Raw genomic sequence first — 26,289 nt, 5'->3', positions numbered from 1 at the left:
TACCTCACAATTAATCACAATTTTTATATCTGTTCTAATAGAATAAAAACATTCTAGGTTTTCATACCCTTGTTAACAAAAGTGGGAAAAATGTTAAACTAACAGAAATAGTTAAATGAATTCTTGACGTCTATAGCCGTCAATGGCAGTGAATGAGTTAAAAAAAAAGTACTATAAAGGGTCGAATAATACACGTATAGTAATATAACAGAAGTAGCATGTCTCTGAAAGTGCACAGTTGTTTGTGGTCTACAAGCGTCTAGGACCAACAATTCCTGACCTGATGCTGGGTTTCCATGGTGACACAGGGACGTGCCAGACAGCGATGTGTCTGCCAGGAGTGCTTGTCTGATTTTTAAAGATGCGTGCGGGTGCAAACTCCATATGTGCTACCCATCATGGCCGAGTTACATAAATTGGGCCCCCTTGATCGTATCCTTTGCCACCTGAGCTGAGAGACAAGCGAACAGAAGGTCGATGAGAGCGCCAGACAGACGCTTTACACGAGCGCACGTGGGAAAGACGCAGAAACGAGAGCATGTGCAGCCCCCCTCTTTATTTCTCTCTTAGAGCAACCCATCCTCTCTCACTTATATCATTTTGTGTAACCATAGAGACTACGCTAGCCTGAAGTTGTGTCAGGCGAGGACACCCGACGTATGCGCACGTGAGTTTTGCCTCACACACACATCCACGCCTGAATCACTTCTTCTTACACAAAGATGATTTATTTTGCAGTTCGGACAACTCCAGTGTTGTTCCTGGAGAAGAAAAAAAAACATTTTGTTTGCTGAGATTCTCTTCACGCATTGTGGCTCCACTTTTTTGTCTCTGCTTTCTCTACCCAATACTGAAACAAACAGCAGGCGGGAGACGGTCGTTCCTCGTTAGGCTCGTTTCTGATCACTGACTCGTACAAAGAAAGGCTTTAGACATCAACAGTCACCGCACGACACGCACTGTGAAAATGTGTGAAAAGAGGTGAATTTCAACAAAAGGCCATTACATAACACCATTTGTGCGCGTGCGTATGATTTTCAAAGGGGGGAAGTGGTACTCTATGGATCTACAAGTACCCCAATGTAGTTTTTTGTACACAAAAAAAAATGGGGATTGATATTTACTTGAAAAAAAAATCCAGTTTTTCACATCAGAAATTGTAGTTAAACTCCTTGTAAAATTTACTTAGAATTTTGGAGTGCATCAACCTTTACTAGGCTTTAAATAGTAAATATCACTCCCCATTTTTTGTGTGCACACATAAAAAAAAAGGAATTTCACGTCTCTGGTTAAAAAAAAAAAGGGGTGGGATCTGACCAAGAAGTATTATAGCCACACTGAAAAGAAAAACATGTACAATTATGAGTAAATATTATAATCAAGTATAAGGAAAAATAATATTACAAGAATAAAAGTAATCATTTTAGGGACAACATTTCCAAATAAACTCTCACTGGATATCTGCCAAATATATTCAACATACTAAAATATTTGTTCAAATCACTTGTGGTTGATGATTTTAGCATGTGTAGTTTATTCTCCAGATCAGACATGTAATCTACTATCGTCAGCGTTATACGTTTATATAATCCACATGTGCTAATGTAAAAAAATATGATTTTATTCCTGTAATATTACAACTTTATTCAGGGAACATTCGGTTTTTTTCCTCCTCACGGTGTTTTTGTACTTTTCAGTGCAGCTCTTACCTTCTTTGAAAGCACTTTTGGTTCGACGTGAATATACCGAATAGTGGTTTCTAGTTCATTGGGAAAGGCAGCAGTCTTTTGTGTGAAACTATTTTGTGGGTATTCTCCACACTATTCTTAAAAGCTTTGTGTTCAGTATGTCCTTCAACTTCCTCCCTTTTTCTTTTCTTGTTAGATTTCTTCTTGGAACTATCTGTACCAGTCTTGAGAAATACACCACGCTAATCAACAGATGACTCATCAAAAGACGCAAAAAATGAAAAGTCTTGATGATAAGAGAAGGAATAAAGTGCAACAAAGGGATGCAAATAAATGGGATAGGTTCATCCATAAATGAACAGAGATGATTCTTACAACAAAGGCCACTTAACAGTAGTCCCAGTTTCGATACGCCGTTGTTTTCCAAAAGGATTCATCCCATCAGGCAGCATTTGGGTCAATGTCAATGCATAATGTGCAAGTATCTGAGGTCAGGGTAGAGCAGGTTTGTTAGCAGGGCCAGGAGTCGAGGTCCATCTTTAAGACAGTGACCTGGGTAGCGGATGAACTGAAGGGATTTTTTCAACGAGTCCTCCAATTCAGCGTACTGCTTATTGCTGGTCATGGCTTCAAGCATCCCCAACGTCTGTGCAAAAACAACATCGAGTCATTTACAGGCAGACCAGTTCAAATAGATCTTTAGACCACTATAGCCGTCAATGGCAGTGAATGAGCTAAGGAAATAATTCAAGCGAAAGTCAAATATTTTCTTTCGAATAATATGTTGTATGTGGGCCCCACTCGTTTAAACACGGTATTCTGAGTTAAACAGTTTTAATCCATTTGGGCGGGCGGCCATTTTATCACTTGCTGTCGACTGAAAATGACATCACAGTTGCCCAGGGCTCAAGCAAATGTCACATGACCAAACTCAGACAACCCGTGAGCCATGATTGGTTGTTAACCTGAGCAAGTATGATTATCATTTATAGCAAAATGGCCACCCCCACTTCCCTTTTTTTTTAAAGAGTCTAAAAGGGGCAGTGCATTAGCGGTCTACCTGCTGTGCTTTTGCAGAGGGTTGCAAATCAGCGGTGGGCTGGAGTCGGAGCTCACTTTCTGACGCCACCTGCACGGAGAGGAATGCTGCCAGGCTGCGAACCACCACCCTGAATCTAAATGCACAATACAGTCAGCCTCAACAGCTGCATTACCACAGCCAGCGAAAGTCTAATGACCATAATGCTCGAGAGCTTACTTGTTGGAAACGGGGGACTTCTTCCCGAGACCGATGGCCCCGAGTAGGCCAGAATTGAGTCTTTCCTCTCCCAGCTGCAGCAGCCTGGTTTGCAACCTCAACAGACCTGTGACCACTCCTGATAATTCACCGTGGCCCGCTTGAGGCTGCAGATGCTCCAGTGACAGATTCAGTGCTTTGTGCCACCACAGAAACAGCTTGGCTTCATCGCTTGGTCCGCTGGAGACGCAGAACATAATATATCATGTTAAATGATGCATGTGGCTCGGTTCTATCAAATATGTTCACAATGTGTTTAAAAGGTGTGCTATAAGTTTGTGTCTGCTTTAATATGTAAAAAAAAAAAAAAGTATTTATATGGTATCTCCCCTGCAATTATGCTGTTTTGATAACATTTCTGAAACACGTATTTATTTAGGTAGGATTTATGAACAGTTTCTTCTTAATGAGTTATGTAACCTGCAGGTGGTTGAGACGGGCTCATTTGTTTGCTTATGTTGCTTTTCGTTTTGGGGATGTTTTCTGCTAGTGGTGCAACGGATCACAAAAGTCACAGTTCGGATTGGATCACGGATTTGAGTCATGGATTGATCGTTTTTTGGAATCAGCAAAAAAAAAGAAGAAGAAAGATAAATAGTACTTTGTCTTTGTAAAACGCTTTTGCCCATTAAATAAAAAAACAACAACAATCAATTCAAAATGTGTAATATAGCCGTTTGGGATTTTTAAACACAACTTTAATTTTATACATGGTCCATGTGTAAAATAAGGTATTAAAGGCTTAAAGTTGTGTTCCTAAAATCGAAACGGCTATATTTGACATTTTGAGTTGAACGTTTTTTTTTTTACATTCATTTAAAGGGAAACATGACTCATTGAGCCATTTTCAGCAGTAATTTTTTTTTGTCCAGAATGAATTTGATAATTTCATTATTTTTCTTGTACAATAAATAACTTTAAAAACAAAATTTTCCACTTGCTGTCGACTAAAGATGACATCACCTGTGCTGAGGAAGTAGGTAACGACCAATTATGGCTCACCTGTTTTCTGGGTTTGGTCAGCAAACTGAGCCATGATTGGTCGTTATCTACATCTTCAGCACAAGTTATGTGATCTTCAGTTGACAGCAAGTGGAAAAATTAGTATTTTGAATTTAAGGTATTAATTATACATGAAAAATAATGAAGTTACCAAATTCGTTCTGGACAAAATATTAACTTTTTGCTGCTGAAAATGGCTCAATGAGTTAAGCATCACTTAAAAGGAACCCCGACTGTCATGACAACTTTGCTTTATATTATTTATTTGGTTGTCACTAACATAACTATGAGATTCATTTTTCAAAAATAATTTCCAGTTTAATACATTTTGTAGAAACTTTATTTGGACGTACGAGTAAAGTTGTCATGACAGTCGGGGTTCCTTTTAATATGCAACAGTGTTTTATAAAATAAATGAAAAATACCTCAAAGTTCAATTTAAGGCAAATTCCCTTTCCTTAAATATGAATAACAAAGTAGCCTTGGTCCAGATTATTGAAAAAGGAGTAAAGAAAGCAAGCCAGGTACCAGCTGTCAAATCATTGCTAATGCTAACAGCTACGTCCGAGACTTGTGCCGTAGCCTACCATACATTGACGGCCAAATTAACTAGTGATTTCTTAGAATCTTAAATGATGGGTAGAATATGAGTTTGAGATAGCATTGTATTGATGTTGGTCGCAACTATGTAACGTAAAAAAAAAAAAGGCTCCCATACATGTGACTTATGTGAGCCATAAGGGTTTTCAACTTCCTCTGCTGCTAGTATAGTGAATGTGGACTGATCATGTAGCTCTTGTGTGAATGTGCCGTTTAAACAACATCATTCTAAACAGGTTTTGCAATATAACTCTCAAACCTGGGGAAAACCTGATTGGTCCATGTGTTGATTAGAGCCAGGGTCCTCCTCTCATTGGCTGCCGTGTGTTCAGAGTTAAGGCGCTGCAGGATGAAGGCATAGAGTGTGAGGAAGCTGCCCCCTGATTGGCTCTCAGACAGAAAGTCTTCCACTGTGAGCTCGGGCACTTGCAGTGATGCCAACACAGGACCCCAGCCAACGCTCTCCTCCTCGGCTGGGCAATGAAACGCGACGGTGATGTTACGTTACAAGCAGACAGTCGACGATTCCAAGTTGCTCACTTACCATGGTCAAAGTGAGCTGTGATGCACGCCTCCATGATACGCGTCATGTGACTCACTGAGGCCAGACAGCGGGAGCAAGCAGTGAGCAGAGGCAGAATTGGAAAGCCCCTCTCCTTCCTGTCCAGCCAGGTGATGACGCGAAGTGCGAGCGCCTCGCCTGTAGAGACGCTGACTCCGTTGAGCGCAGCCAGCGCGCCGCTAAAAAGGCTGCAGAACGCCATGTGCCTCTGCTCCAAACCCGTTTCTGTGGAGGAGAGGAGGAAGAGCCAGATGGTGCCGGATTACTTGACTAAGGATGAAGATAAGGAAGGAAAAAGACGAGCTCACCAGGCGGGCTGAATGTGACAATGCTTTCCAACAGCGTCTCCAGCTGTGTCTCCAGGATGCTCACACTAATGCTGCCTGCTTGCTCCAGAGCCACTAAACACCGCACACACCAGCACACGTATGCGGTCGCCTTCTGCGTCTCCTCCTGGCACACACATCATCACACTTAACGGTGACTGATTTACACAACTTGCTATAGAAGTGGATTATAAAGGGATGTTTTGGTCTTGAGCAAAGTGCACAGCTGTATATTACGAACAGAAAGCTGGATTTTCTAATGTTTTATTCTGTATACAATATACAGCATTACATTTGGGCAACAGATGGTTATAGCATTATGTGTGTGTAGTTTGCAATCTATGTTTCAATGTAACTGTACACTTGATGGACTATCCCTCTCATGTAGTGAAAATAATAATAATAATAATAATAAGTTTAAAATTAATATATATTTTATGTTATAGGTGTATAAGAAATCAAAAAATAAAGGAACAAATGACTTTTCACACTGCACTTAGCAATGTGCCGTCATTCATTGTGTATGTGCGCGAGAACGGAATGCGGCATTGTGCTGTAGTGCGATGAGGAAGGTGGCCGTTGGCCATGACATGATGTGCCACAGAGTTAAAAAATGTCAACTTGAGAGCAGCGTTGCTGTGACGTCAGAAAGCGCATCCAATTGGGGAGGGTCTGGCAGAGTGACCTCAGAGCGCTATCAGCAACAGAATGGACCCCCACATACTTGCGTTTCGGCACCTGACGATTCTCTTTTTTGCAGATTTATTTCTGAGTTCTAAAAATATTTTATCTGGGTTTTGTGTGTAGGAATTGAATATTCATCACTGCTTTTTGTATTTATTTATTTTTACTAACAATTCTTTGGGTTAAAAAAAATCCCCCCAGTGCATTTTAACATCCGTCAATTAAACGCGGTTTTTGCTATTCGCGCCAGCTGGGTCCATTGTAAACCAATAAGCAAGAAGAGCTTTGAACCTTATGCGCTGCCCCATGGCGCACCCCAAGAAAAGCAAGTGCAGCATGAAAAGGGTGCATAAAATCTAATAGAAATAAATAATACGGTAAGGGGTATTAAGACACCTCAAAAAAGAAATATGCAACATGACGGGAGTAAAAGTGCACTTGTCTCAACAGAGGAAAAAAAAATGCATGCATAAAAATAACCATACAGTTCCATTATTAATTCACGGTTAAATAAACATCTCTGACAACAAAAGTAGATTTTTTTTCATCTCTCGTAATGGATCTCATTAGACTGTACAAGTGTAACTAATTACGAGGGCAACGAAGATGTGGATCTCACCAGGTTGTCACTGAGTATATTGTATATATATATATTTATACTTTCCATTTACGTGGGAGATATTTATAATTGGGGCTATTCCGGTACATATATTAAAAAGGAAAACATTTCACTAGTGTGGAGTAGTACACTCGTTATTGTCAAAAATGGTGGACTCGCCAGCACTCAGATAATAAATTGAGCTTCTAACATCCAGAAATACATTGCCGACAAATGTATATAGTGTATGTAAACGTACTATGTATTTAATGTAATGTTACTGCGTTTAAGAAAAATGTGTACATACTGAAACTGACATACCATGTGAGCAGCTTCATAAGGGCTGGGGTGAAGTCCGGCAGCACTACGCAGTGATTGAAGCAACAACTGAGATGCAGAAGCAGCGCTAAGCAGCAGGGAGGGCGTGTAGTGAGTGTTGACATATGCCAAGACCCCTTGGTAAGACGACAGATCGAGCTGGTGCCAAGGCAGAGTTGTGCACTGGATCAACAGATTGAGAAGCGGGGAGTCCTGGATAAAGAGGGACAAAATATAAGTTGTTGTTGCGTCTTGGAGACCCGAGTTGTTAAATATTATTTCAGAGTCACCTGTTGGCTGAGGAGCCGCTCCTCTTTGGCCAGGAAAACCAGCAAGTATAACAGATACACCAGCATGGTGTGCGATTCAGTCTTCTGAAGGTCCACATTGGACTCATGTGGGCCTGTTACGGGTTCTGGAGGCGGGTGTAAGTGGTGGCTTAGGACGCTGATCCAGTTCACTTCACATAAAACCTCCCCCATAAACAGGAAGCAGTTTTTAGGACTTCCTCTCTCCACCTGTAGGTACATCGATAAATGAGAACATAAAAACCTGACTCGGAAAAACCAAAGAAGTTTTCACCCACAGATGACTGTACATAAATCATCTAACCCTGGCAATGTGTCATTACAACACAAGCATATACAATATCCAAAATAACTCACAATGAGTCAGGAGTTTGCTTGAAAGATAAAGAAAATGTGATAAGTCTCAGCAGTAAGAGGGTCTCACATTGAAGAGCTGCTCCATGAGCATTGTGTCAGGATGCAAATATCTCCATGGCAGGTTACGCAGGTGAGAGTGGTGCAGGTACAACAGGTACTCGGGTGTCCGTGGAGAAGTGCAGCTTTCACAGTACTGCATCACACTAAGCCACAGGGCACCTCTCTGACCAGGGAGGAGGCGGTCTGCAATGTATGTGCACATTTTGCAGTTGGATATCCCACACAACATATAAACCCAAGACCTGGCAGACAATGGTTTGTAAGCTACCTTTGAATCTCTGATGCAGTTTGTCAGTGAGTTGAGCGTAGAGGCCGACCAGACAACCGGCTTCACTTGCATCCGTCTCCAGCCATGGGTAGCATTTGATATTACTGCGACAAAAAATTGGCTTGATGACAATTAGCTAAAAGTAAAACAGAGTATCCACAAGCCCATTCCCGCCAGTAAAAATAAATAAAAATACTGTCAGAGGACCCATTTTCCACCAATGGAAGTCAGAGAAGTGAGAAAAAAAAAATGTCTTTTTTTTGGTGGTTGTTTTTTTAGTTGAAGATCTTCTATCAGACCTCCATGTGGCATGTGCAAGCCATTCATCGGCGAGCAAAGTCTGAAAGAGTTTACATGAAGACCATGTCGTACTCAACGGGAATCTAAAAGTTGATTTTATGACAGTATTGTATAATTAAATGTACTTGACATTTTTTTAAGGAAACGGGCTTCTGACAAGTGGAAAAAAAAAAAAATTAAATTCCCCACTGGCGTAAATGGACTTCTGTCAGTGATAAATATTTTTTCCCCCACTGGCGGAAACGGACCACTGACAGCAAAAAAATAAATAAATAAAAAACAAAACAAAAACACATTTTTTTTACTGGCAGGAATGACCTTGCATACATATGAAACCCCCAAATAACCATTTCAATATACTGCATCCACAAATGTTAAATAGGGGAAACTGTGACCATGTCTCATTTGGATGATAGGATTTTTTTTTACGTCATGTGACATACCATCTGCCTTTGCCACCAACATATTGAGCACCCCTGACCTAGAGTGACATATTTTTGTTGTAGTTGTAATTCTTTATTTTTAACTTTTCACACTTTTACAGATGGGTGCAGTTCTCACGTGCATAAATACGCATGTCATCATTAATCACTCCATAAAAAAAATTCCCATCTAAAAATTATTATTTTCAAATGATCCTAATTCATTTAATTTTGAAAAAGGGCTGTTTGATTTTAATGCACCTTAACCATTTTTCCCAACAAGAGAGTGACATATTTAAATATACATGTCACATATCATTTCTCCAATGGATTAAATGCAACATTGATTCTATACTGTACATGTATTGATTTTTTATGTAGATTTGATAGGTAGGTAAAAGACAGCTGTGTATTAAAAAGAAAGAGAAAATGCTATAAATGTCCCCCATTGTTGTCAATTACTCATCCACCTCACATTGTGTTTCGCTGCTGTGCAATCATTATTTATGTAAGATGATACAGCTATACAATTCCACCTACACACCCCATCAGTTCAGCATGGCTCTCAAAGGCCGACATACCTTCCATCTTCAGTGTTCAGTGGAAAGATCCAAGGCTTAAATAACTTCACAATCTTACTGTGGAGTTCATGAAGAGCTGTAAGAGTGCCAGATTCATTTTGAGATGACAAATGAAGCTTGAGCACAAAGCATTACGCTGAATGAATGATTGTGATTTACCTTTCATTGTTCTATTGCTGCCCACGGAGTCTCTGGCACAGCTGCTAAGTGACACACTGCTTAGACAGCTGATTAAATAGTCCCAGAAAGTAACAACCTCGCTGATGTAAGGAGACCAGGCAGAGTAGAGGCCAAAACTACGCAGATCGGGTTTGCTGAGACGACTGCGCAGGAAGTAATCACTAAGCCAAACTATTGTCTCCTCCACCTATTAGAAACACAACAATGGCAGGCTTCAAATCCCATTTTGTACAAGCTTAAGATGATATTTGATTCATTGATGGAAATAACCATTTAGGTGATCACCTGCTGAGGAGAAAGGGTGATTGGTGATCTGTAGGGAGACCCTGTGGATGCCGACGCGCGTGTCGAGAGGGGTAGAGGTGAGCAGCCGAGCACTCGCATGGTCACCTTCCAGCATTCTGGACTTAGTAACTGGTTTGAGGAGCCTGTTAAGTGGGAAAAAAAGTTTTTGAATAATGACTAAATGTTTGAGTCAAGTAAGACTAAAATAATGGATTCTCTGAAAATCATAGTCAATATTAGCAATAAATAAAAGCAAGAGACAGACGTTCCATCACACTAAAATTCAGACCACCGCAGCAATAATTGTCTTGTTAAATACAAATAAAATAAAAACAGATTTATTTCACCATATTCCACTTATTTAATGCTTTGCAAGAGTGAATGATGAGTGGATGGCAGTCCTCCAACGCACATTATCACGCAACTAAGAGATAAAAGGAAAATATGAATATGCGGAAAAACTAGCAAGTCTCTTATGACTCAGTGGTGGTGCTAAAAAAATCTTTTTTAGCAATTTGTGGGCTCTTGTCTTGTTGCCACCAATTCAATTTGACATTATGGCTGACAAACATTTTCATTTGTTCTGAGAAGACCATCTGACTTTGACTACCTGCGAAACAGACACACTTACTGGTCATAAGCAGACGCAAGCAATCACTGTAGTGGTCAGGGAAGTGGTGGCGTAAAAGTGAGGTCCAGTGTTTGGTGAAAAGGTGAAAAGGGGTGAGAAGTTCCGGTTCGGGATCTCGGCCGCAGACACAAAGACCACCATGGACTAATTCTAATAATCGTGTCCTCTCGGAAAACACGGGATGCGCTTCGTTCAGCCAGGCGGACAAATCAAACTGAAATGTATACAAAAGGAAACTGAAATAGAATGGCTGTGGTTGTGCTTGAGATTTCTCCACTAATGGGGCTGACCTTAGTGAGCAGCATGAAAATGACATCTGCACTATCAAGGTGTAGTGATGTCACCACATCTTGGTAGAGGGAGACCAGCTGGGCAGGGGCTGCATTAGGCGTGAAAAAGGGAGAAATGAGAGGACAAAGACGCCTCTGCTCCAAGATGGCCTTCAGGACACGGCTACACTCTTCAGCGTTGCTCTGGATGAACACCTTGATAGAAAAGAAGACTCTTTTATCACCTCAACCATGGATGTTCTATTTAGGTCCCTATTGTTCCTGTAGGAATTCTTCTTCTTCTTCTCCTCTGCAAACAATCACATTTTTGAGACCTTAAACATTTACGAAAGCTCACCAAACTTTTGAGATGTACGTAACTGCACAAGACCTACAAAAAAGGATTTTGGAGCCATTAGCTAAACCTAGCAGGAAATCTGCCATTTTGAATTTATTTTGGAATTTTGCACAATTTCTGGCCTTTATAGATGTCTCCTCCAAGAGAATTTATCCGATCGTCTTTGGGTGTCTCATCTAATGATGCACGCTGTTGCAATGGCGATGCACGGTTTGTAAAGAAAAATTATGCTCATAAAAAATGAACTCATGAAACCTTGTACACACATTAGGCCTGACAAAAAAAACTTTTACATTTTAGAGGATTATTGTGCAATTACTTAAAGGGGAAATCAACACTATGTTATATGCAGCACGCACCACTAGTCTAAATACGGTATTTTGGTTAATGTTGCGTTAGTGGAATATGAGTTAAGAAGCAAAATCCAGCAGTTTTTATCAATATCAGAAGGCAGCCATTTTGCCACTTGCTGTCGAGTGAAAATGACATCACAGTTGCTCAGGTTTCAGGTAACAACCAATCACAGCTCAGCTTCAGAAAACAGGTGAGCTGTGATTGGTCGTTGCCTGAGCCCTGAGCAACTGTGATTTTGTTGCATAACTCATATTCCACAAATGTAATAATAATCAGAATGTCATGATTAGACTACTGAGGTGAGGCCACATATAATATATTATTGTAAATAAATGTTTAAGGTTGACTTCCCCTTTAAAAAAATGCCTCAGTAGTGTCCCTATACATTTTTTAATAAATAAGTTTCACATATATCTAGAAAAAATGGGAGGCCTATGTAACAGCTCAAGAAACAAAAAAGTACCTAACAGGAAGTCCGCCATTTTGAATTTATTTTGGAATTGGGGGCCATTCATGGCCTTTTATAGAGGTCATAATTGAACAAACTTAGCCGTGCATCTAATGATGTTTAAGACGAAAAGTTATTGAAGGCTTTTTATGTCGTTGCACGCTGTTGCCGTGGCGATGCACTGTTTGCAAAGGCAGATTATGCTGTTTTTTTTTAGGCGAATACTCATGAATCTTTGCTGACACATAAGGCCAGGCAAAAACATTTATATTTTGGAGGATTCTTGTCCTATGGATAAGTACCCCAATGTGCAAGTACCCCAATGTGGCCAGGGTCTGGAAGCTCTAGCTGGATCATATTTTTTTTCAGTAAGAATAATTTACTACTACTAATAATTGGGACATGTTCAAAGAATAACTCATGGATTTTTTGTTTTCACTTGAATTTCTCTGTGACTAAAGCATGAATCTTAAAGTCTTCCAGCATATGCATGAAGTGGGTTGTGTTACAATCGTTGGCAGAGGTCTGCAATCTACTGAATTCTATCTATTCTTATTGTTATCACTAGTGCATCATTACTGTAAACACGCAGCAACAGTAACATGTGTCTGTGTGTGTGCAGATGTGTACCTGTCCCAGTATCTCCACACACGAGGAGAGATACTGACGTGTTGGTGGATGTCGCAGTGTGTCTTCACACACATAGGACACCACCTGGTAGAATGCTGACACGCCAACATTTTGCACTGATGGGGATTTTTGTGATTTGTACATGTTCACCAGAGCTCTGCACACATAATAAATACACAATTTCAGCTACAAAAAAACATCTATCTACACTTTTGCTGAATATGTTTTATTTGTTTATACTTACGTGATGAAGTTTTCTGTGTGGACAGCAGCATGAGCCAGGCTTTGAGGAGGCGGAGCCATAGCATCAGTCTGAAGGTTCTTGATGTCCCTTCGCAATGTGGTTATCTGAGTCTGCACTGCCTCCTGTCGCTGGACACACTCACACTACACAATTGGAACACAAAGAGTCACAGAGGTGAACAATTCACAGCGAGACCAAGAGAAAATGTTTGTGCAGTGCAGTCAAAGTGGTCCTACTGTGACGGTGATATTAGCTGGACCCTGGCATGGCTGCCCTCCTCTCCCTTTACATTCCAGGGTCATGGTCACGTGCTCTGGTCTGTTTTTGTAAAGCAGAGGAAGACTCTCCAGAAGCTCCTGTTCCATCGCCACCTGCTGGGCTTCTTGTGATACTGCAATCCTGACACCGCATTAACACAGATATCTGGTTGGTGTTTTGCCATTAGCGTTTTGTGATGTTTTATGTTTTCAAGATACCTGGCTTGGTCGTGCAGTATGCTGAGATCCCGCTGCAGCAGTTCAGAAGCAGCTTTGGAGTCAGAGAGACATACGCCGGGAACTTCAGCCACTGGAGTTTTCATGTGTTGGAGTTCAGGAGGTGGACGTGGAATTGGATGCTTCTGCAAGTTGGACTGGATACGCTCCTTTGCTGCAGAACAAGAGACTCAACCATTTAGTACTTTTATTACCATAATACTATAATGTCCTCTGCTGCTTAAATACATTTGTTTGTGTGGCCATCTTTTGTATAATTTAAATATCAACTTGGATTTGTTATGATGGAAAGGTATTCCACAAATATGTTTAAAATACATTTTGGTGAGAACCCATACATTAGTATCTTCTAAAAAAAAAAAAAAAATCTGTGGTAAACAAGATCTCAGATCTCACAACTGAGATTCTACTTCAGTGAACAATAATTTGCACTGTTGTTTTGTACCATTGCTGAGGCTTGTGTAGTCCGTGAAGCTGGAATTTTGAGTTTGAAGGAAAGATGGCTCACTCTGCACCTTCTCCCACAGGGACAGAACCTCGCTCCTGTCATACTGAAGACGCTCTTGGTCCACATACTCCAGCCATAGCTCCTAAACAAAATTGTATTCGATTTGTCAATGTAAAGTGTTTAATTGTGTTACTGTTCATAATAACTAGTGCTGTCAAACGAGTAAAATAATTAATCACTTTTCTACTTCTACTTTTTTCTTTAAAGCTTGTAACAGATCCATTCATCCATCCATTTTCTTAACCGCTTAAATTTGAGTAAAATCTTCAAATTAATGTAGAACTATCAAATAGAAAGTATATTTAGAATCAAAGACTGTTCCAATAGCTTTCTTTGATCCTTGAATACAATACTTCTGCAAAATACAACTGTTAAAACGATCAAAATGGACTCCGCTTTACAGGCCATTTTTTTCTCTCACAAAAACAATTCTCAGAATTTCTCGCTTGCAGCTTTAGAGTTCTCCAACAAGCATCAAGCAAGTAAATCAGAAAGTAAAACTACTTATAGTTCCCGCCAGTGACTTGTTTGGCTGCAGATTGAGCTGAGTAATTTTTTTTAACGCTTTAATGAAATGTAAATTAATCTCCAGAGTTAACACTTTAATTTTGACAGCCCTATATATTTGATTATTTTTTCAAGACGTTTAACACAGACCTGTTGCTGCTGCATAACCTGTGCAAGTCTGTGTGGTTCATATTCGGGAGGAAGAGAGGGAAGGTAAACTTCCTGCTTCTGCAGAGTTTCATCATCCAACCACACAGCAAAAACACCAAACAACCTGCAGGACAAAAAATTATCTTAGCTTTTAGCTAAATGTCACAGTTAGAATTAAAAATAGTGTATTTGCTCTAAGTAAAGCAGTTAACCTACCTGACTAACTCTGTGTGTAGCTGAGGAGAGGTGAGGTACGAGCGACAAGGGCTGCCGGGATGCTGGTCGCACTGGTTGTCTGCTGAGATTGCTGCGTGTGTCGGGGGCACCTTCAGGGCCAGGCTGGCAGCATGATGAAAGTCAGATATGGTTTGTATTCTCTGCCTCAGGTCTCGTAGCATAGTGGCTTGAGAAGAAGCCTGGAAGAATCGGCGCCCAATGCATCCACCTGCAGCCAATCTGGAGCAAACAGATACTTAATGCATTTAAAGGGGAAGCCAACCTTAAACATTTCTTGACATTAATATGCTATATGTGACCTCACTCATCTAAACATGACCTTGTGATTAATATTACATTTGTGGAATAGGAGTTATGAAGCAAAATCCAGCCATTTTTTATCCATCGCAGGGGGCGGCGATTTTGACACTTGCTGTTGCTCAGGGCTCTGGCAACGACCAATCACAGCTCACCTGTTTTCTGAAGCTGAGCAGTGGCTGATTGTTACCTGAGACCTGAGCAACTGTGTTGTAATTTTCACTCGACAGCAAGTGGCAAAATGGCCGCCTTCTGATATTGATAAAAACGGCTGGATTTCATTTGCTTAACTCATATTCCACTAACACAATATTAACCAAATTTAGACTAGCGGGCCTGCATAGAACATAATATTGTCAAGGGGGGAAAAAAATGGGGTTGACTTCTCCTTTTAAGAGTCTCTTTTTCTCCAAGCAGCATAATCAGGCTTAGTTCAATAGAGATTTTATGTTTCATTTTGACTTCATAAGGATCTCGCATGAGCCAGTCAGAGACTGTGGAGGTCCACAGGCCGTATAATACCCTATTTCGCATACTGTAGTTTGGTGAAAATATTTACGATTAAAAGATGTGTCATACCCATAATCGGGACCAGGCTGCCTGAGGTAGAGCTGTAGGAACTTCTGCCAGACCAGTGGTACAAGGGGATGGTCAGGGGGCGTGGCCAATGCCTGCCAGGCCCAGCGGTACACTTGTAGCCGTTGCAAAGATGGCGTGACTGGCAACTTCAGCCTCTGCTGCGCTCTCTGGCTCAGGCACAGCATTTACAGCAGATTAGATAAAGGTCATATATCCTTTCTGATAAAGTTTTGTACCTTTAAGGCTTGATCTGGAGAGATATTAGACTCTGACAGGAGCTCATTTTCAACACATCGTCTGAGCTGAGAGTCTTCCTCAAACGTGCCCTCCATATTAAGCACCAGCCAGGCAAACCAAACCTATCAACAACATCAATCCCGTCAACAAGTGAAATCAATCATTTTTGGGGGCTTAGAGACTCTTACCTCTGCGCTCAGCGATTGGCCCTCTACGAAGGAAGGTGTGGAATTTCCAGCAATCCAGCCTACCAGAGAGGAGAGCAGACCACGATCTCCATGGTAACCCAAAGCATTCTGTATGAGGCATTCAAACCACGGCATAACTATCTTCTCCCATTGGATCAGATATGCGATTCAAACAATCTATGGTGGCTCTTAAAAATACCTTATGTAGTTGGTGCAGGAGCTTTAGCAGACATTCTTCCTGATGATGTGTGAATGCGGCACAGCAGATCTGATCCATGAGGAACAACACTGTTTTGTCCCGGTACCATAGGTTCTGCTGAGTCAAAATCCCCACCCAAAACTCCAGCACGGCTGCAGCACCAACACGACTGGGCTGTGAACTCTCAACCACATGGCTCTGGAGAACAAATATACATGCGTTTATTAATCAATAGGGATGTTCAATGCCACTTTTTTCAGACTGATATCAATATGTGTACCCTTGCGTAGACACCGATATCGCTACCACTAGGATTTTTGATACACAAAATTGCTAATACCCCGCAAATAAAAACAACAACAATGAAAGATAATTTGAAAGAAAGACCTATACAACCCATGTTTCCTTAAAACTGCATGAAATTAAAGGCAAATTTACTATTCTTCTCATTTCTAGTTTCTGATTGCAAAGCAGCCACATAATACCTTTAAATAAAGTTGGGTATTGGCCCGATAACAGGTACTCGCCCTACTCTTAATTAAAGGGGAAGTCAACCCCTGAAAAAAATCTTGAGAATAATATGTTCTATGCAGCCCCACTAGTCTAAATATGTTATTCTGGTTAATATCAGTTAAGCAGCAAAATCCATCAGATTTTATCAATATCAGAAGGCGGCCATTTTGCCACTTTATGTCAAGTGCCTCAGGAAACAGGTGAGCTGTGATTGGTTGATGCCTGAGCTCTGAGCAACTGTGATGGCATTTTCAGTCAAAAGCAAGAGGCAAAATGGCCGCCACCTGAGATGGATTAAAAAACGGCTAGATTTGCTGCATAATTCATATTCCGCAGACGTAATATTAATCAGAATGTCATGTTTAGACTAGTGAGGTCACATATAACATATTCTTGTCAATAAATGCTTAAGGTTGACTTCCCCTTTAACTTGCATAGAATGTTTTTAATAGCTGCAGATAATTTACCTGAATAACACTGTTCAGCAGTCGGACATTGTCTCCATAGGTTGTTCCCGTGAGGAGTGGTGCTACCCGGTGTGTGACTTGCTGCGTCACACCTTGAGGACATACGCTGTCGTACTGCAAGAACAACTGAATGCAATTTACAAACCTGGCATGAACGGAAAAAAGACACACGATGTTAAGTATTAAAGAGGCAGCTCATAAATATGTAATGCAGAAATGGTTGTCAAAAATGTGCATTTTGTTTACTGAGAGTTCTTGAGAAGGTAGAAACTGAGCGGGTAGATTTGGGGAAGGATGGTGTCTAGAAGATGCACAGCAGCTCGCAGGTGGCGAGACTGAATCAGATTTTTCAACAAGCTGACGCCATCAGTACAAAAGTGCTCCAGGCTGGTGAAAAATCAAGCATATGGATTTACCTCATTCCCTGACCTGTTAAAATCATTATGAATGCGTGAGTCCATACCTATGTCCCACTGTTGTCATGGCGATTGACAGGTATGCTCCAATAGGGATGCCTGCTTTTACAGCCCGGAGAACAGAGTGCATGCTGGGAGAATGCGTAAGTTCTGCAAGTGGAACCGTGACTAAAGCAGGGACGACCCAGGCCCCTTTTGGGTTCTGTGAATTGACATGAAGCTTCAGCCTTAGTAAAAGCTGCCACGCCCATTGACTGAAAGACGCTTCTGGGGACACGCCTAAGCGAAGGACACTCGCAAGATAAGACACCTGAAGGAAAAACGAGACGTTGTCAGTGAAAGGCTATCAAAATAAAGTATTGATGATGTCTGACAACGAGTTACCTGTTTAATCCCTTCTGATATGAGGCCACTATAGGGTTTGTCAGTCAGATACTTTTGATAGGCCTCAGCCACCAGCAGAGCCACTTTACAGTGGAGTGACGACGACAAGGCCAAGGATCCGTCCTGAAAAAACAAACAAACAGGCTTAGGCATTTCAAAGCGAAAAGTACATGACGCAACTAGGAAAACCTTTGAAAGCACCTGTGAGTATCCCCAATTCAGACCCTCCAGTATAACACAAGCCAGACGATTCTCCACAGCCGATAGAGGATGCTGGAGCAACCACGCTCCGATCACACATATCTCCTCCGGTTGTGGATGCCACAGGTTCAGAGGAAGCTCTTTACACAAGTACAGTGCCACCTATCACACAGAAAAGGGTTTATAAACTGTCCTTGGTGAAATCTCAGGACACAAACATGACTAACCATGCCCACAGCTTGGATGGTTTCTCTCAGCCTCTCAAGAAGCACAGAGATAACGTAGGGATGGGCCGATGCTATGGTAGCCAACAACTCTCTTCCAACCTTTGAGTAAATTTCTCTGGTGGACACGCTCACATAAGACACCTGGAAACAAAACATGGTGATATGAATCAGTTTTGCACTGTGCATGTGCAGGTTAAAAGAGCTGTATCAACGTTTTGCCTTTACAAAGAAGCTTAGAGTTGAAGACACTGTCCCCAACGAGTTTATTGAATAATACGGTTTTCTAATCTAGGCAAACGGAATTTATATCATGCTGAAATATATTTCTAGTATGTGTACAGTAAAAATAAGGTAACCTAGATATCATGAACACCTCACGGTATGAAGCCACTGAAAGATTTCTAACAATGTCCAAAACTTGCATTATAATCCTTGCAAAATTAGAATTACCACTGCAGCTCTTGTATGGGATCTCATTGGATTGTGCTGGTGTGTAGCTCATGCTATCATAGATCAGGGGTCAGCAACCTTTCCTGTCAAATCAGTCTGTCAGCCATTTTAGGCCAAATAAATAATAAAAATTCTGTCTGGAGCCGCAAAACATTTGAACATTGTGATGAAGGAAACAGTGGGTTAGTCTTAGTAGTTTAATGTACTGAGGGCCCAAGAGATAACAGAAAAATATGCAGCATCCAATATGGAGAGATTTATTTTTTTCTACCTTTTGTCTTCCGTTTTAGGATTTTTTATTTTTTTCATACATTTTGAGACTTTATGCCTTTCTGTCAAATTTCTGGCCGTTTTAGCAATTTTATGAACATATTATAGTGAATTTCTGCCTCTTTTTTAGTGACATTTTATGGCTATTGTTTGACTTATTTCTGCCTTTTTTTGCTGTCAGTTTTCTGACATTTTTGCCTTTTTGAACATTTTCATTCATGCCATTTTAAAATAAAGTTTCTGACTTTCTTCTGGCAATTTTGTGAACATTTTAGGGTAATTTTTTGCCTTTTTTTGTGGACCTTTTTGGTTACTTTGTGAATATTTTATTTTCTGCCTTTTCATCTTCCTTTTTCATATTTATGGTCACTTTTTTGACATTTTTAGGTCATTAAAAAAAAAACTTTTCATCTACCTTTCACCTCTACTTAAAAATTTGGACTGACATTTTTTGAAAATGTAATTATTCGGGTTTTTTTTTTTTTAAATCTAAACCATTAATTCTTTTAAATTATATTTTGTCTAAAAAATAAAAATGTAACAAAAAACAAATTGCTACTAATTGTTTTTAGAGCTCCACGGGGAGCCAAAGGAGAGAGACTAAACTGGTTGCAGACCCCTGTCTCTTTGCATGGTTCTTGTCATACCTGGTAAATCAGCAACGCGATGGTTGTGACAAAGGCAGGATCAGAGTATTGAGTGGGCGTGGCCATGTGCGCGAGCGCAGTGAGGAGGGAGATACCGTCAGAGCTGTTCACCTCACACAACCACAGCTCAAACCTGTCTTGGTGTTCAGGTTCTGTAACAAAGATGCACTTTAAGGATCTCCCATACGGGTTTTATACATTGAAACCAGGTAGAATAAAGTTGTTGAGACCACTGTAAATATTCTTATCAGATTTGCTTGTTTACCTCTTAGAGCCTGAATGCAGAACTGTGTGTCACTAGAATTACTAAGAGTTTCCAGTCCTGCTGTTTCGGCACACTGCATCACGTAAAGGATCCTCCATAGCATGGGGCTGGATAGAGTCCCGTATGGCATCTCAGACATGAATAACCAAATTCCCAACCTGAAAAAGAAATAAAGGAATAAGAACACCTGTTTTTTGTTCTTTTAAGAGAAAATATTGGGAATATTACCACACCTCTTGTTTCTGAGAACATGCAGAACAGCCCTGAGAAAAAGATGATCATATTCCATCTGCAGCTTATCCGGAGGCAAAGAGTGGACATGAGAGCCGGATCCACTTATACCAGTCACACTGGCATATTGTGCCCAGTGATCACTGACATAGCACAGTGTCATCCTGGAAGAGATAGGGGAAAAAAAGAAGATGTGATCACATTTTCTGCCAATCTGTGGCAAAATGACTACATCAACTGCATGAACCACTTGGCGCACTGACCGTATGATGTGTCCTATTCGTTTCACTAGCTGCCTGTACCGGGCCCTGTTATAGGTTTGTAAGCCAAGGGCGAGAATTTCAATGAGCGAGGAAGCAAAAGCAAACACACGCATCATCTTCTGACTGGAGTACCCTTGAGGCTCATAGACACCTACAAACAAATTGGAGAGTAAGTTCACTAATAAATGGAATCACATTTTAACTGCTCCCTTACTTCGAGCATTAGAAGACAAAAGTAAAGGCACAAACATTTACCGTGCTTGCTCATTCCCAACATGTGTGAATAGAGCTGCTGGAACGGAAACTGGGACATCAAGGAGACCAGGTCCTCTTCACACAGCAGCAACCAACTGCTCTCTGGATCCTCATCCTAAAAAAATGAGGACAGCGCATTTGACATTCAGTCAAATGATGTTAAAGATGAAGTTGGCTAGCTATAAGTACCTCTTCTCCTCCTTCATCCACAAGAGTCCAGTTGCCTGATTCAGGTCCAGATGAAGCCGAATTAAGGCTCTCACATGGTTTCATATGACCCAAAAACTCTGCACGGTGTCTACAGTCAGAACACAAATGCAATTGGGTAAGTTATATGCAGTTTTGATGGGATCATTTAGTCATTCAACAAATTGCCAAGACAACATGAATCTAATACAACAACTGTAACTCACCTTGCACAAATATGTAGACACCTTATTTGATCGGAAAAATTACTTAAAGGGGTTAGTCAACTCAAAAATTGTCTTTACAATATACGGAATACGAGTTAAACATCAACTTCCACCCGTCTCAGGGGGCGGCCATTTTGCCGCATGATTTCGACATCACAGTTGCCTAAGAGCTCGGGTAACAACCAATCACGACTCATCTGTTTTCTGAAGCTGAGCCGTGATTGGTCGTTACCTCAGCCCTGAGCAACTGTGATGTCATTTTCAGTTGACAGCAAGTGACAAAATGGCTGCCTACTGAGATGGATAAAAATGGGTGGATTTTGCTGCTTAACTCATATACCACAAAGTCAGCTTTAATCAGAATGTCGTGTTTAGGCGAGTGGGGCTGCATAGAACATATTATTGTAAAGAGGAGTTTTAGGTTGATTTCCCCTTAAACACATATTTGAAAGCACAGGTTTGAGAATTTATTTCTTTACTTACCGAGCAGGCGACATTAGAATAGCCAAAGCTTGCATGAAATCCTGCACTCCACAGGTGTTCCCCAATACTTCAATCTGAACAGATCATAATGTAGTTCTATATATTTAATACTGTATACGTATGACGAGAGATAGAACAATGTCTTCTTAGCCAACCTGAAGGAAAGGGGCAGCCCACTTGCCCACCCCGGCAGGACAGCACAGCAGATGACACAGCACGAACAGGTGCTCTCCGGACCCTCCAACATGCAGCAGTACTGAAACCTGAAGAGTCACAAACGTGACAAAATGCATCCCCTGTGGCCCACAGAGAGAGAGTGTGTGTGTGTGTGTGTGTTTACTGTACAGTATTACCAGTATTTCCAACCAGTGATGGATGTCCGCCTGGAACTGTGTGTCATCGAGGACTCTTCTTGTGAAGCTAAAGAGGACACTGATGGCATCTTTCAAGGGTTGAATGGAACAGGGTTGTCTTTGGCTAGCTGAACAATCTGACGAGAAAAATACACAAACAAGAAAATAACTCAGATCAGGTGTACAGCCACTATTTGCACGCGCCATCACTCCGACAACTACTGTCGCTTGACTGCATGTGTGGTCTGTTTCAATGTGCCGAGTGCAACAAAAAGATGCAGAGTATAAATTGAATTTCAGCTTGAGGCATCATAATCAGAATCACAAATATGCAATAAAATAAACTATGTGGGTCACAGTGTAACTGTAAGTGTATATCACCTTTTAAGAGGCGGTACAAGTAAGATTCCACCTGGAGGCGCGACAGCGAAGCAGTATATGCATGCAAGGCCACCTTCTGATGGAGCAGTTCCCTGCGAATCTCAAAAAGTTTGCTCAGCTCAGCCAGCACACTCTGACTGAACTCTGCCTGCTGGAAACGATGGTATCCACATACTTTGGATTGGTCTGCACACACACCCTATAAGAGAGAAATTTAAATATATCAAACTTTTTTTTTTTTTTACTGGATTAACTGCAAATTTGTATATGTTGTGGTTTAGGAAACACTGGACCTGGAGTGTTAACTGTTCATCTCTGAAGCTCCACAGACGATTTTGAGTGCTTTTACAATCAGACGACTGCGTGTGCAATTGTGTGTGCGATTGGGTCAGCTGTCTGCGACAGCGCCAGTAGTTTTGCAGAAGTTCGGCTAACTCGTGGCTCTCCTGTCGAGCGAGTGCACAGAACTGGGTCGTGCACACTTCAACGCTTTCTAGCCAAGTTCGTAACCCTCCGCCAGGCTCCCAAACACTAAGCTGCTCCAATGAGAATGGCTGCAAAAGAAGGGAAAAAAAAAGATGTTGGTATGAAGTTATGAATATTTCATAATTATGATCAGCCATTCAGCCCTTTTCTACTGCTTATACTGTTCGGGGTGACAGGTGCGATGGCGACGATTGGGAGAGCCCAAAGTCAGATGGGACTGGTTGCAAGTAAATCACATGGCACATACAGATTAGTGATAGACAGATACGTTTTTCCCAGGGCCGATACGGATTATTAGTAGGCAAGGAGACCGATAACCGATATTTGGGGCCGATATTCTTTTGCAGTAAAATACAAAATATTAGCATAAAAAAACCATGTTTGTTAAAACAACTTTTCTAATTTTCAACATGTTTAATGTTTTTCTTTTAATTTAAACATAAAGCAAATAGACAGCTTTGTTTTAAAATTCTAACAAAAAAGTAAATACTTTTCTACAGTTTTCCAAAATATTATCATAAATGAAATGTTAAACTTTCACTTATTTTCGTTTTTAATTTTAACAAAAGCAAAAAACAGCATCTCTTATGAAGTTAAGTCAAATGTAAATAAATACATACATAAAATGTTTCATGAAATGAACCCAGTTTTAAATGGATCTGGTATCTCTCTGTACTTGCGAACATATTAAAGAGTGACAATTTGTCAGAACATGTTCAAAATTTCTTTCTGACAAGAAAACCTGTTTGTGCCAACTAAAATCTGTCTGTGAACATCTTTGCCATCTTTTGTAAAATTTTACAAATCTTGAAGAAAACACAAAATTCACTAAGTTCACAAACAATCGCCGCTCAGAGAGCTACCAACTTTATCGGCCTTCAGATTTGTAAAAATGACCAATGCTTATATTCATTAAAATGTTAAATATCGGCACTGATAATCTGCCCGTCTGTCCATAATAGACAACCAACCATTCACACCTATGGGAATTTTAAAACCTCCAGTTAACCAAACATGCAACTTTTGGAAGCCATAATAGCGTGAAAACTGTGCAGAACAAAAAAAGAAGATAAGCTACTACTTTGTTATTATTACTACATAACAAAAACAATATGAAACCAGTTTATGGCTATATTTATGAATAAATATAAGTATACTCTTGTAGGGTTCCACTGCAAATTGAGATTACATTGTTAAATTACGCCCAAAAATAGTCAATACACCCTAAAATAGTCAAACAATAGCAATATTATTGTTACAAAGACAGAATCTGTGATAAAGCTCTTCAAGTGTATCATTAGATTATTATTGCGTATCTAATGAAGGCAAGGCAGCTTTATCATAGCACATTTCATACACAAGGGAACTCAATGTGCTTCACACAATTATAAAAAGCATCTACAAACAAAAGAGTTAAAGACGTTTAAAAGCAAGGTAAAGAAATAAAAAGTAAGTGGTCATTAAGTGCATTCACACCAAATAAATAAGCAAATATCGGTTTTTGGTTCTTTCTACTTGGGTAAATAACACGCCTCGCCTCCTGTTGTTTCATTTGGCTAAATACAAAATATTAAGCAAGGTAAAATGAAAACTGAACTTTACCCTCTAAACATAGGCTGCAGCAATTTATATTATGTAGTGTGTGACAATACCTGGACTTCTGTTGTAGTTCTTGGTAATTCAGGGTAGAGTTTGTTCTTGGAAAGTTCAGCTACAGACTCCAGAGACTGCAAACTCGGAGGAGAAGATTCCTGCTCGGCAAGGGCTAAAACTGCAGGTCCTTTCCCACAATTCTTCACAGCTTCTCTGTGAAGCTCTAGCAAGGATCCCTCCTCCAGTGTTGGAACCGATGGGTATAGTGAAGGCGCACTGGGGACATGTTTGACTTCAAAATGTGTCGAAGCGCATGACGCTTGCGATGTGCCCTGAAGCTCGGACACCAACACGCTTGTGCCCTCTGTTTCTTTCTTCTGTGCCTGTTGCACTGTGGCTTGGGATGTCTGAGACACATTCAAAGGGGGTTGTAAAGTCTGTGTTAACGCTGACGTTAATACAGTTTGTGACGACAAGTTTTCATGCGACGCTGCAGGCAGATCTAATGCCTGGGCTTTAGTCTCAGGGTTAAGAGTGGGCTCATGCTTTTCCTCTTGTGGTTCTTGGTGAGGGAGGCATAGCGGGATGCTGGTGAATTCAGAGGTGGAAACATCATCACAAACGGCTGAGGGGGCAGCATCTTTCTTAGCTTCTGTCGTTTTATGCTTCTTGACCTGCTGAGAATAGATATTAGAAAATACTCTACTCAGCAGATCAAGCAATCAAAAGCACAATCAAATAATAATATGCTCTCTAAGGAACCATTCGTTTGCAAGTTGTATACTGTAATAATGTAACCTATTTTACATAGGCTCGCCCCATTATAAGCCTCCTGATCCAATGCAAAGTACAGACGTGAAATAGTCACCTTTCCACCGACTTTTGTCTTGGTCTTCTTGGGTCGCACAGCCTCCATTTTTAGGTCGAGTCTCACATCACAACACCCACGGGAAACACTTTTCGGTCAGAGACTGTTTTCTCCGCAATATTATGCACACAGAATCGACACCAATCCATGGGCAAAGCAGCAAACAACGTTTTCTTTGATAAGCAGCAAGTGTCACGCTGTGTAGACAAGATAAATACTGTACCGACAGGACTTGTAAACACAAATATTTTGGAAGCTCGTTGGCCACAATTAAGAAGGCAATTACAAGCTTGTCTACTTCACGGAGTAGACATACAGGACGACATTGAGGAGGTTCCACATAAAAAAATAATAATAATAATACGACGAAGTCAAGGCTAACCTACCGTGCTAACGGGAATCGACTTGTTTGTTCGTCGCGCAATCTACCTCGCTATTAATTTTGCTACCAGCGTCTCGCACGTCCTTGTTTTGCTTCGCATGTCATAAAAATATCAAAACATTTAATGTAAGCGGGTGACATGTTACATAATGTCGTTGCGGTTCAGTTGTTATTTGTTTTGTTTGTCCAGGAACTGTGCTGTCACAATCTTGAATCACGTGGTAACTCCACCTTACTACGGAAGGCGAGGAAAGCCAAACCTTATATAAACAACCCCCACGTTATATCATAACTACAGTTCAAATATATAATCGCATTTATTTTATTTTTTGAAACACATAATGTTCACAAGGACAATGCACACGTTTATTTTTATTTAGATTATTTTTTTAAATTAAAATAAGATTGTCATTATGAATCTTACAATAAGGTAATTTTCCTTATTTCAGCAGCAATAGTGGATATATATTTGTTCAATAACCAAGTTACATAAAATAAAACCTCAACTATCGTTTGTGCATAAACTATCCCGTCTATCCAAGCCAATCCAATTTTCTTCACTATTCTAATATATT

General features: G+C 40.5%; 1 protein-coding gene across 3 annotated transcripts; it reads right to left on the bottom strand.

The window, feature by feature from the left end:
• Positions 1-169: 169 nt before the first annotated feature.
• Positions 170-25,931, bottom strand: epg5 (ectopic P-granules autophagy protein 5 homolog (C. elegans)). 3 transcript variants are annotated; one of them, XM_086076420.1, is made up of 45 exons: positions 25,333-25,931; positions 24,524-25,141; positions 22,679-22,939; positions 22,386-22,584; positions 22,005-22,141; positions 21,807-21,914; positions 21,652-21,725; positions 20,945-21,053; positions 20,756-20,870; positions 20,501-20,651; positions 20,240-20,401; positions 20,007-20,164; positions 19,742-19,893; positions 18,375-18,515; positions 18,148-18,309; positions 17,947-18,069; positions 17,610-17,872; positions 17,393-17,533; positions 17,147-17,291; positions 16,167-16,364; positions 15,968-16,075; positions 15,779-15,901; positions 15,543-15,709; positions 14,646-14,885; positions 14,430-14,553; positions 13,710-13,854; positions 13,247-13,418; positions 13,007-13,169; positions 12,771-12,913; positions 12,527-12,683; positions 10,758-10,952; positions 10,468-10,681; positions 9,837-9,979; positions 9,531-9,738; positions 9,372-9,447; positions 8,069-8,172; positions 7,808-7,983; positions 7,366-7,593; positions 7,079-7,288; positions 5,458-5,599; positions 5,132-5,374; positions 4,847-5,060; positions 2,947-3,165; positions 2,749-2,863; positions 170-2,334 (listed from the first exon to the last, which is right to left on the bottom strand). In XM_086076420.1, exons 1-45 carry the CDS (start codon positions 25,378-25,380, stop codon positions 2,152-2,154), a joined length of 7,677 nt encoding a protein of 2,558 aa, XP_085932546.1. In that variant the 5' UTR covers positions 25,381-25,931; the 3' UTR covers positions 170-2,151. The 3 variants fall into 3 exon arrangements, with proteins under 3 accessions (XP_085932546.1, XP_085932544.1, XP_085932545.1); XM_086076418.1 differs by having other exon boundaries at positions 171-2,334; positions 5,458-5,602; XM_086076419.1 differs by having other exon boundaries at positions 171-2,334; positions 5,458-5,602; positions 24,524-25,138.
• Between the last annotated feature and the right edge of the window lie 358 nt (positions 25,932-26,289).

Source organism: Leptonotus elevatus, chromosome 5 (assembly GCF_054856555.1).
Source record: "Leptonotus elevatus isolate MCC_2025b chromosome 5, RoL_Lele_1.0, whole genome shotgun sequence".
NCBI classification, from domain to species: domain Eukaryota; kingdom Metazoa; phylum Chordata; class Actinopteri; order Syngnathiformes; family Syngnathidae; genus Leptonotus; species Leptonotus elevatus.
This window is presented reverse-complemented; position numbering and strand designations above follow the sequence as displayed.